The sequence below is a fragment of the Anopheles merus genome, chromosome 2L (assembly GCF_017562075.2).
Source record: "Anopheles merus strain MAF chromosome 2L, AmerM5.1, whole genome shotgun sequence".
NCBI lineage: Eukaryota > Metazoa > Arthropoda > Insecta > Diptera > Culicidae > Anopheles > Anopheles merus.
The window spans coordinates 50715553-50727781 of NC_054083.1; the positions used below are offsets into that span (position 1 = coordinate 50715553).

Below are 12229 nucleotides of genomic sequence, written 5' to 3' on the forward strand. Positions count from 1 at the left end.
TTATGCAATCCGCAACATCAAAACTACCCGTTTTTTTTTTCGGTGCGCAACTTTGTGTGCTGCAAAGCGGGGGGGAGTGGTTTTGATGTTTTTGTGTTTAAATAATGCATCACCACGTGACTGATTTTCGTGCGCCTAAAAAGCCTCGCCCAATACATATTTTAGCATGCTCTTAAAAGCTTACCCAAAAACCGGCTGGCTGCCACAGATCCCTTCATTTCCATACTCGGGGAAACGGGTAAACAATTTTTAAATGTACGACACATGCAGGAGCGGCAGAAGCAGCACAGAAATAAATGAAGCAAAAACCCTCTTTCTCACGCGTGCTGTACAAAGCGACACAACAACGAAAAATGCCGAGAAAAACGCAAACTTTTCCTTATATTCCCACGACGCGTATTTGCGTTGTGGTTTGAACAAACACACACACGCGCGCGCACAGGGGCTCCAGGGGGGGGGGAGAAGACGAAGAGGGAAATGGTTTTTACAAACTTTTAAGAAGCATTCAACAATGCACAAAGCGTGAGATGGTGTGTTGCGTATTTTTCTTCCGCCCCGCGTGTCTGTAAACATGTGTGAAATCTGTGTGTGTGCAGGGTATGCTTTTTCCCTCCAATTTTCCTCCCACCCTACCCCTCATTACCCTCGCTCTTTTCCTTAATGTGTACAAGAGATGAAGGGAAAAAATCGTCCTCGAATATATATTTTTTTCCTCCGCTACGCTATAGCTCCTTCTCCCAAGTGTCTGTAAATACAACGTGTTAAATCGTGTACTTAAACCTAGCTCCTCTCCACCTTCCACTGCCACCTTCACGCTTTTGTCCTTTTTCCCAGTCCTCTTCTTCCCTCTCTCTCTCTTTTTCTCCTCACCGTGTTTCGGGGGACAGGGGGCTCAACTTAAACACCTGAACACTTATCTTTTGCCGCACCCGAAACCCGTGTTTGCGTCGACCGTGGCTTCGGAAAACATGACTTTCATGTTCGTAAGTGGAAGATTTAAATCAACACTTTACCGTTCCCCTTCCCTTGATGCTTGCCTCCGTGTCCCGTTCCATTCCACCGTTCCAAAACAAACGCGCGGTCCAACTCACAAGTACGTGAGCGTCCTTGGCAGACGCATTGCAGGGCGCGCTGCGAATGAAAAAAACGCAAACACTGCTGCTGCTGCTGGTGGTGCGCTTCCACCTCGATGCAAACAGTGCTCTGATCTCAGCCCAGTTGGGAAAAGCAGACACCGCAACACACTCACTCGCTCACACCGAAAATCGAGTCTGACAGCTTCAACGGGTTGTCATTTGCAGTCGCAACATTTTCATCATTTATCATCGAAAGCTGCGGACAAATGAAGGGTAAAAGGGAGGATGTATGGGGGGGAGGCAGCAAAAGGATAGAAAGCAAAGAGATACCGGCGAGATGGTGTGACGACGCTCGGACGGGCCTGTGTCGCTCGCATTAAATCACGCGGCCGTGTGCCGATGTCTTCATAGTGCGAATGCGATGGGGAACTGTTTTGCACTGCCACGGGACGGGATGTTTGGGATGGAATTTTGATGGCGAGAGGTAAAGGGAGGTTTGCCACATTGCGGGCAAATCTCACACCTCAAAGATAGGCGGCCCGGCGACCGGCGTGGAATAATATGCAGCGTTGAAGGATGACATATTATTTGAGCCAAGCGCCTTGTCGAGCGTATCCTTTTTCCCCCAGCTGTGTGTCTCTTCCCTGCAACACCGAATGCTTCGTTCCAACACAGCCGTCGTGCCAAGGTGACATTTCCTCTCTCGATTGGTTGTGGCGCACGAGTTGGCGTTTGATATGTGTGTTGCCTTTTTTGTTTTGTTGCGTTGTTGTTGTTTTATCTTAACGTTTGATGGAGCCTTATCTGTCACGATTTTGCTGTTGATTGTTGTTGTTTAGAAACATTGTTCGTAGATTTTTTGTACACTCTAGCATGCTTTTTCGGTCGTTCAAGCTTATTCAGCGTAGCATTATATCGTTTTTATCGGTCAACAACACACTTTTCAATTATTTTTATCTAGCTGCAACGTAAAGATACAAGCAGTGTAATCCAAATGCATTTTCAATCAATTATTTTCCTTAAACTGGCACAAAAAGAATAAAAATGACGCCGTCAAACAGATTTTATCTCTTTTTTAAACACAAAAGCGTACTTTGTTACGCCGAAAGCATACATTCAGGCGTTTTCTGTCCATAGTTAATATAAACTTTCGGAACAAAACTGATATTTAACTTTGTTTCGCATAAAAAATAGATCAATAAAAGACAATAAATGCACTTGAAAGGGAAGCAAATCGTTACGGCACAATAAACCTACAAGTAAAGCAACTTTAAACTCCCGAAAATTACTGCAACCTTCCTTCCCAAACGCTTCACCGTCAAAGCACACTTTAAACTCACGCTTTAAATACTATAAATACACAAACACTGACACCGAGTAAGGAACATTACCGTAGCTGAATGCTTAAGCGTAGCCTTCCCCGCCCTCTAGCGGCAGACTGGTGAAACCCAACCTCTAGCTGATGTGTTTGTGTGTGTGTGTGTGTGCATAGTAATAATCATTCATCTTTTTCGCGGAAAGCGACCAAAAAAGCTGTACTCAAAACACCCCTTACCGCACCATATGCATACGTCAGCTAGAGTCTCCCCAGTCTCGCCACCGAGCCTTGCCGGTATGCACTGTTCACGGGTCATTAAGGTAGCTTGTTCTGTGTCGTTTGAAATCGTGCCTCAACCAACCCATTCGACAGAGCAGACAGGAACGAATGGCGTTGAATGGTTGGCTCGCAGAAAAGCGCTTCAGAAGATTTTTTAGAGTACCAGCAATGGAGCATGGTACACAAAAGTGCAGGAGAAACATTAAAAAAGAGTACCAAAAAAGCAAAAAAAAGACTCCCTCTAGTCAGCAAAAAAAAGGAAACACCAAAAAGGGAAGATAAGCACACATTCGCTTTGCTGAAAATGTCACAGATGTAGAGATGTAGACACACTAACGACTAGCTCGAATCGAATAGGAATGTAAAATAAGCGATCTTGTTAAACAACCCCAAACAATCGAACCAAAGCAAGCGGCTGCTTTGGCTTGTAGAAGTATCTTAAGTAGTACTCATGTAAAAACATCACTCACCTAACCCGCTGGCGCCATCTGGTTGCAATTTTATCCTCTACGTAATGTTAGAGCCGATGATCATCCACTGTCGCTTCACTCACTCGTTTGCTCATCTCACTTACCGTTCACACTTGGCCTTTATCTCACAACACACACACACAACGGACCGCTGGACCGTTGACCTCCGCCGTAGATCCTTCCCTGAGACGCTGAGTCACCATTTACCGCGATAGCGAGCTGCTTGTAGCCACAACAGGTCTAACCGCACGCCGACGACACTGGCGGGGCGCACCTTGCTGCCGTAGTTGCTATCCTGTTGTTTTGTTGCTGTATTGCTGAAATATTTCAAACGTTCGCAAGAGTGTTAGCTCCTACTACCGTAAACCGTCTCTGTACACGAGCTGGAGCTACTTCACCAACCACTAGTGTGTGTGCCTCAGGACCGCAGAACGTCCCTTGCACGCGTCGCACACAGTGCAGTACGTTGCGCTGGTCTTTCTCTCTCGCTCTATTTCACAATCTCGCTCACCCAAACACCACGTGCGACAACACCACTTGCGTCCGATCGCACCTCCACCATACCATGTGCCCTTGTGTCAATCCTCACAATTAACTGCGTTTCCAACAACAACAACGACAAAAACACCACCGTACTCCGCTGCCCCAGTGTTTGGGTCGGCGACACTCGATGGCGAGATGGGGCCGTACCCGCTCAGCGATCAGCACCTGCTCGATCCGTCCGCCAAGACGATGGACGGCGAGATGGGCCCGTACCCGCTCAGCGATCACAGTAACCTGCTCGGGCCCACGTCCAAGTATGCGGCGGTCGGGCTGGGATACACCACGGTCTATGGTGGAGGTGGCGCCATGCCGATGAACTACGGCACGACGACAGCCGGCACGACCGGTGGCCACACGGTCGCCATCAGTACCAACTGCTCACCGATGCCGCTGCGCCGCACGAGACAGAGTGGTCGGTCGACCGCGACCACGGCTGCAGGAGGAGGTGGAGGAGGAGCGCACGGGAACGCCGCCTACGGCTACCAGACCACCAGCAGTGGAGGTGGTGGTGGCGACGAAGGCATACCGATACGGGACAGCTTCCGGCGGCACTCCGCACATGGACGGATCGTGTGTACAGGTACAGGAAGCTGAGTATACATTACCGATAGTTTTGTTGCGTTACGGGGCGTTACGGGGCGTTACTTTCTTTCCACCAATTCAAACACACACACTCAAGCGATGGTTTTGTGGCATTCGATGCACAAGCGACGAACCCTACTCTTGGGGGGAGTTTGAAACACAGCCAGAGCGAACAGATAAGGAGGCTTTGACAAGACATATTAGTTTGACAGTTCAGAGCTCTCAGTACCTACGTTGACAGGAATGACTGATTGAGAGATGTACAAGACCTGCAGTTGAACTCTTGAGTTCTAAAAGACCCCCCGGAGACCGCTCCAAAGAAGAATCATCTCTTGAACTTCCCACTAAATGTTGCCTTTTCTTCTCTTTCTTTCTCTCTCTCTCTCTCTCTCTCTCTCTCTCTCTCTCTCTCTCTATCTCTTTCTTTCTATCTTGCTCCTACACACATCTCGGATCTTTACTATCTTTTTCTTTGCTCTTCCTTCAGGTCCCTAGTGTGACACTGGTCTGTTCTGTTGACCGTACTCAAGCCTACTCTTCTCGGGCTAGTCTTTGGAGCTGGAGGCTTGTCTTTGGAATGAGTTTTCCGTGCCATTTCACTGTTCTAATGCATGCCACAAAACAAACCAAAACCTCCGCGAGCTTGACCATTAGCTGCAGGTACGCTGCCTTTAGTCCAAACCGAATGCTCTTCGCGTCCTCTACGCACTTAGAAACACACTCACACTGAGGTCCCAATGTGAGGACGATCAAGAACTCCAAGAGAAAATTGCGCTTTTGTGTCTGTTATACTGCTCTTCGTCGCGTTTGTGTTGTGATGTGATTTGATGCTGCACCTTTCAACGGTACGCAGATCTTGAATTTGGTGTCCAAGTAGATGGTCTTCTCCTGCCACCCAGCGATCCCTCTCTCCACAAAAGGTCTCTTAAAGCTACCTGGGAAAATGCTCGCGCGAATGCCACGATACCATCCTTGCCTTGGTTCTGTTACTGTATTAAAGTTAGCCGACTGTTGGCGTGGCACCAAAGAACCAAGAAGCGTTCCTCGGGTGCACTTCTCTCCATACGTCAAGGCCGTAGCCGTCTAAGGTGTCTCTTTCCTCGGCCTGTGCACTCTGTGTGCGCTCTACCGAATTGCTCATGCCTCCGGAAAAAAAACCCAGACTACGACTTCTGGAGGTCGGGAGGTGTGTGAGTGTGTAGATTGTGTGGCTCTCCTGTGTGTTGTTACTTCTTTCAGAGGATTTTCAGTGAACTTCACTCCATCACTATTAACACACCAACCAACCACACACACCAACAGTACAGCTATAAACACACCTTAACAAGGAATTTGCAAATCAGATTGTCGACCAGACATACGTTTTACGATAGTGTGTGAGTGTAATCTAATAAGCAGCCAGCAATCACATAAACCACGACAGAGTATCTCGGCAGAGCCCCGTTGGGACCAAGCAAGACCTTCCTTAATCCGCTCTTCTATCTCGCTCTCTCTCTCTCTCTCTCTCGGTTAACGTAATTAGGCAGTTCCAATTAGAAGGAGAGGGGGCAGGTACACGGTAAGAAAGATACACCAGCAACGAAACGGCGTCGCGAATCCGAACGACAACGCCCTGTAGTAGGTACAGCAGATACGATCTAATCGTTTCGAATTAAATAATCAAAAACCGATTCAGCTGCCGATAAATCGGGCAGCGATAAAAACCGTCACCGTAATCTGCTGTCGATGGTTTTGAACGAGAGGGAGGAAGGAAGGAATGCCGAAACGACACTTATTGGCTGAGCAGGGTGGATAAAGAATGCAAATTAATGCTATCTGCGTTCTTGTCTTGATTTTCGATTAGATTGGAAAGTTTATTAGTGGTGTGGTTTTAGGCCATGCTCGGGCCGGAGAAAAATGGAGCAGATTAGCAGCTTTTGGTCGTTAGTATAGTTACATAACTTTAGGCGGGGTTTTGTTTAGTGTAGGAAGCTGTATACATTTAGGGGTTGTTGTACGAAACGCCTCGAAGTTATGCAAACTTTGTAACACGGTAATTTGCTTAAAAATGAACTTCGTTATCTCGGTTAATTGTGCAACAGGCTTTGCGTATTTTACTGAAATAATGATCCAATTTACAGTTTGCAGTTACCTAATAACTAATCTCCGGTGCTGAATGTAAATGACTTTTTTTTTTCAATCGCAAAAAATCCCCCAGAAATAACACAATAACTTACCGCCCAGTGTGTGAAGCACTCAGTGCACATACATCCACTTAGTGGTTTAATTTTTTACGCTTTATTGACTCGTCTCCTCCGTGGCGAGTGTGAACCGTACCCTGATCGATCGGTCACAGGCTAATCGTTGCCAATTTCGTTCGACGTACTGTGCTCCCCGATGCTCCTCGGTGTTGCTCCAATGACGCCCCCTACCCCCTCTAGCGCTATCGATACATAAATATATTTTGTGCAAAATTTATGTGCAATTTATTCATACACACATTTACATTATACCAGGCCAGTAGTGCTGCCAGCGTGCTAGCAGTAGATATGGGAGATGATGTGGTGGGCATAATTTTACGCCCCAATCCTCCGCTGCCCGCTGCCTTCGAACCCGATAACAACGGGAAACAATATATATATACAGCTAAGGTCAAGGACGGCGAGTAGGGAAAGCGGCGTAAGATAGCCAACGATGAGATAGAAGCGACGAACGAGCCCCGGTCGTAATGTTTCATGCATAATAAATTGGCTGCAGCATAATACACTTCCCCGCGGACACACTGACACACACCAGCGTGTGTGTGTGTGAGTGTGCGGAAGAAAAATGAATGATGAAAATTCGGAGACACGGAGGCACGTAGAAGAAAACAAAAAAACACACAAACCGTTTTTGTCCCGACTTTTCGCAACACAAGCGCTAAATATGATAAAAATTCAATCCCAGCACAGGGGAGGAAAATAAGCAACCAAACAAAGGAAGTGGAAGCATGAAACATAAATTTTAATGAGTAGTAAACTTTTTCCACCACAAGCACAGAGATGTAAGAGACAAAAAACTGGAGCGAGAGTGATTAGAAGTAGATGGAGGAAGATTAGGAAGAGCTTGCTGAACATTCAGGCTATTATTTGTTGTGGGGAAAGAGTGGAAAGTTTTTAAGATAATCAATTATAAGTATAACCGATGTTAGAAACGGAATGAAAATGTGAAGGCCGACAACGAGAGTTAGTGAGTAAACATGACAAACAAGAATATAATTACATTTTTTTCGCCACACTAAACAATAGAATAGCAAATAAACATTTGAAATAACGTATCGAGCTAAATTTTTGGATTGCGGATAGCATAGCTTTAGGCGCTTTTTGTAGCATTTATCGAGATCCGCCTCAAGGTATGCAATCTGCATCTTTTCAGCGATATTAACCTCTTCTGCCCATCAATTTCGAAGGGAAACAATCAACACACATTAATCAAAAGACATTATTAAACATTTTAAACATTATTTTCGAATATGCATGACCGTAGCAGTTGAAACTTTGGAGCTGATACTACTCCCAATACCATTAACTACTCTTCTTTAGCTCTTTCTGGTATCGTTTACCTTTTTGCTAGAACAATATAGCTCTCTTTTCATCTTTCTCTCTTTCTCTCTCTTTCGATCATCATTAGGATGATGCTGCATTGCTGTTGATTGCATGTGTCCCTGTTTTTTTTTTCTTCTTTCGAACATCTTCTCTGGTCTTCTCTTTTTGCTGCTCTTTTTGCGAATGTTGTTTCTTGTTTTTTGCTCCGTTTGCTGCGTTACAGATCGATAGTGTGAATGATAGTGTGCCGACAGTTGTACATGTAGAAGATATCGTCATTCATTTTCATTGTTGTTAAACAACTCCCCTTCCCTCCCTCATTAACTCCCTTCTGTCATGTTTCCTTACTACATGTCAACCATCTCTTCCCCCCATTCATCTGACCGGCCAACTCGCTTCCCGCTGACCGCGATACCTGTCGGACGGACGCTCCTCCTTCCCGACTGTTTTGTCCCCCGCCCCGTTACTGACTCTCTGCTCTGTTTTCCACGTAACAGCCGCATCCGAGCGTTGTGCCGACGGCGCAAGAAATACTCAAAATCGAACTGCCACCTGTGCGCCCCATCACCGTCATCAGCAGCAAGTACCTGTCTGCCAGAACACAGGGCCTTGACTGCCGAGCACCGCCTGGACTCCTAATAGCCCGTTCGATCGGCCGCCGCCGCGGCTGCCGCCGGCACCGCCCGGGGACGCACCGCTGAGCGACCCGGGCTCGCCGGCCGTCGGCTGCGACCATCGCTGCCCGCTCGGCAGCACGGTTAGCCTGCACACGCTGGCCGGCCGGCGCCACCGGGCGCTGAGCCACAGCCGCATCAGCCTGCGCAGCGAGACGACCGGCAGCAGCAGCTGCGGGGCCGGTGCCGCATCCGACGGTGGCGGCGCTGGTGGCCATCAGCACCACCAGCACCACCATCACCTGCACCATCACCATGCGCACCACGCGCACCGGGGGCACCGCAGCCATCGGCGCCACTCGGTGCAGTCCCAGTCGCCCCGGTGCACCCACCACCGGCAGCACCGGACGATCGAACGCGAGCCTCAGCTACACCAACGGGAGGACACAGGCGGTGAGGAGGAGGAGGAGGAGGAGGAGGAGGAAGAGGAGGAGCAGATACTGCTGCGCGCACGACAGCGGGAACAGGAGGAGGAAGAGGAGGAGGAGGAGGAGGAGGAGATGGCCGGTACGACGGCGACGCTCTGTACGGAGGACGAGCGGCACGACGCCGGTGACAGCGCATCGACGATGTACGCCGAGAACTGCCACTGCAGCCGGGGCAATCTCGCCACGACCGATGACGATGACGAAATCCAACAGTACTTCGTGGTCGATCAGCCCCCACTGCAGCAGCACCAGCACCAACAATCGTACACGCCCCAGCCCCAAGTCTCCTCCGTGCAGCGTGGCGTCCTGTCGAGGCGTCCTTCCGTGACGTCATCGCACCGTAGCGCACGCAGCACGCCCCGATCGCGCCGAGTGACGACGCCACTGAGTGGTGGAAGCTGCTGCTCGCACCACTCCCACCACTCACAGCTCGTAGGACAAGCAGCGGGCGTGAGTGGCACCGCTCAGCAGCACGGTCCACTGTCGCCCACGGCACTCAGCCGCCGCACGCTGCCCGAAAGTGGCGGCTCGAATGCGACCATTTCCAACTTCAACATCAACCCGGCCCGGTTCCAGTGCAGCTACTACACGGCGGACGAGAGCGAGAACTCGTACTGCTCGATCAGCGGCGAGAACATCCGGCAGATCCAGGCACAGACGGCCATCCAGCACCAGCTCGATCGGGAGGAGCAGCGGCAGCGGCTGCAGCCACTCCCCCTAACGCCCGGAACGCCCGCCGGCGGTGCTCCCGCCGGGCCGCTGATCGGCGACAGCGACAGTCAGCAGGACATTGCGAGCCTGAACGAGTCGCTGCTCTCGACCGTCGGCTCCACATCGAGCGATCAGCCCGGCGGTTCGACCGCCACCACCACCACCTCGACGACCACCTCGACCACGCAACGGCAACTGCAGCAGGTGCAGGGCGCGCCGAAGAGCGCGGGCAGCCAGCTCGTACTCACGCCGTCCAAAATTACGATCGAAAACATTGGCCAGCTGTCGGAGATCGGGACGGCGAACTACGAGTTTGACGATCTGGACATCAACATCCCCGAGATCTTCCAATCGCCCTCGAAGATCAAGTGGAGCTTCCTGGCCAACCTGGACGAGAGCAAGTCGAACAAGTCGCGCATCAGCTCCGTCTCGTCGCTGGTGGACGTGGCCAGCAGTGGGCGGGGTCGCAGCGGCACCGAATCGGGCGGGGCCGATGTCAGCGAAACGGCGAGCGATAACGAGTACAGCCCGAACCGGATCCGCCACCGGCGGCCGGAACCGCTGCCGGTCGGCGAGCCGGCGAGCATGCAGGCGTCCGCGTCGAGCTGCAAGATCGAGCAGCTGCTCAAGAAGTCGTCACCGTCGGCGTCCGCCTCCGACTTTAAGACGGTCTCGATCTGGCGGGCGGAGAACGGGGACGAAGGCAACGCGATCATCTTCCACCACGAGAGCGAGATCGTGGAGAACTGCTGCACGAATCATTTTTTAGACCACAGTAGCTACGACGTGTGCCGGGTGGACAACTGTGACTATTTGATCAAGAGCAGCGACACGGACGGCGGCGGCGGTGGCACCAAGCGGACCTCCTCCTCCTGTGGGAGTTTGTGCAAGAGCGAGGAGCGGCTGAACAATACGCTTCCTGCGTCGGCGGCGGCGACCGCTGGGCTCGGCACGAAGCAGCTCGAGCTGAAGCAGCGCAACATCTTCACCTCTACGCTGGCCGGCACGACGACCACGAGCGCCTCGATGACGAGTGCCTGCGGCGGGTCCATGCCGGCCTCCGCCACGACGGCCACCGTGTACAGCATCATCTCGCCCGATCTGAAGCGGTTCGAGAAGCAGACGAACCTGAACCGCAACTCGGTGAACCTGAGCCAGAACATGCCGCCTTCTTCGCTCTCCTCGTCGTCGACTTCGTCGATTTTTGCCGCCAACTACGGGTCGGCGCTGTATCGCAACATCAACCAGCAACAGGGACCACAGCAGCAGCAGCAGCAGCAGAACGGTCAAACATCCGAGCACGATAAGCTGCTCAACACGGCCGCAACGATGTCGCGTGGCTCTTCGCAGCGATCGCGGCTACACACGGCCCCCGCCAGCACGATCTCACGCTCGGTCACCTCGAGTCTGCAGCGCTCGGGCAGACAACCTTCCGGCTCGGGCTTCAACAACCAGTACCAGAGCAGCACACTCGATCGCTCGACCGTAGGCGGACGCACCCTGTCCACCGTTTCGCTTGGGTTCAGTGAGTCACGCCCCGCTGTGACCAGTCCCGCCGAACCCGGCGACCCGACCGTCCCTCCGTTCAGCATTACCTGCGCGGGGGAAACGGCGGCCAGTGCGGCGGCGGCCGCTGCCGCCACCCAGTTCTACAACAAATCCTACCACTACAACCTGACCGCCCAGAATCAGCTCTACTTCCAGGCGTTCTCGAACCTGGTGCGCGAGCAGGAGCAGCAGCAGCAGCAGCAGAACTGTGAGTTCCACCAGGCGCAGCCGCAGACGCCCTCGCCCCAACCACAGCCGAGCTGCCCGCAGTGCTACGAGTACTACGGCTGCCAGGCGCAGTACTACGCGAACGCGACGAACGAGGCGGACAGCGAGTTCGCGGAGTGCAATGCGGGCGGTTCGGGCGGCGTCGTGCTGCGCCGGGGTGGCTGGCGCCGCAATGTAGGCACCACGCTGCGCATCAACGGGCTGGTGCGGGTCGTGCGCACGCGGGCCCGCAAGTGTGCCGATTACATCCGCCAGAAGGAGCACCAGAGCAACAACCGGTTCCGGCGGCGCAAGTAGGGAGCAGGGAGGCTTAAGTGGGGTTACGTTTTTAGCACAGTAAGAATTCGGTAGAAGCAGTAAGTAAACGGCTACTACTCACCACAGCAGCACAGCGTACTAAAAGCTCGTAACAATTAGAACAATGTGAAAATGTTAGTGTGAGCGAGACAAATAGAGAGAAAGAGTGAGAGAGTGAGAGTGAGTGAGAGAGTGATTCGGAGCGAATGGGAACGAGCGCATGTTAAACTAGGTTAGGGTACGGTATACATCCAGCGTTTATTACATTACTAACAGCTAATTAGGTGGGTAAGTGGCGGTTGGAAGAACGAAACGAAGCGGTTTGAATTCAAAGTTCATTCGTCTGTAACGTCCGTAACGCGCTGCTGAAGGCGCAGTAACGCACCGTCACCCAAATTGCATACATTGAGGCGTCTTGTTCGAAATATGGATATATGCGCCTCAAAGTATGCAATTGAAAAGGCGTGTGCGCTTTTGAACAGCGCGTTTGTTCGTTTAATCGAATCGAATAG

General features: G+C 51.5%; 2 protein-coding genes across 28 annotated transcripts in view; both read left to right on the forward strand.

The window, feature by feature from the left end:
- The window catches only part of LOC121592895 (glucose transporter type 1), a 172973-nt gene extending 164454 nt beyond the window's left edge, over positions 1-8519 (forward strand). For 22 of the 27 annotated variants that reach the window (XM_041914767.1, XM_041914769.1, XM_041914770.1 and 19 more), the window contains 2 exons: positions 3793-4266; positions 8329-8519. In XM_041914767.1, the coding sequence (XP_041770701.1) occupies positions 3793-4266; positions 8329-8444 (590 nt within the window). In that variant the 3' untranslated portion in view covers positions 8445-8519. Of the gene's footprint in view, positions 1-3792; positions 4267-4755; positions 4929-8328 lie in introns of all 27 variants that reach the window. The other 5 variants (XM_041914787.1, XM_041914791.1, XM_041914790.1 and 2 more) reach the window with 2 other exon arrangements.
- Positions 8520-8760: 241 nt separating this feature from the next.
- LOC121592369 (serine-rich adhesin for platelets-like) lies at positions 8761-11717 on the forward strand. Its single transcript, XM_041913770.1, has 2 exons — positions 8761-8812; positions 8896-11717. The coding sequence occupies exons 1-2, from the start codon at positions 8761-8763 to the stop codon at positions 11715-11717; spliced, it is 2874 nt and encodes a 957-aa protein (XP_041769704.1).
- The last annotated feature ends 512 nt before the right edge of the window (positions 11718-12229 follow it).

Coding starts and splice junctions, on each gene's coding strand:
- LOC121592369 (XM_041913770.1), top strand. CDS start 8,761: ATGCGCACCACGCGCACCGGGGGCACCGCAGCCATCGGCGCCACTCGG. Junction 8,813..8,895: donor CATCGGCGCCACTCGGTGCA/GTCCCAGTCGCC, acceptor GGGAGGACACAG/GCGGTGAGGAGGAGGAGGAG.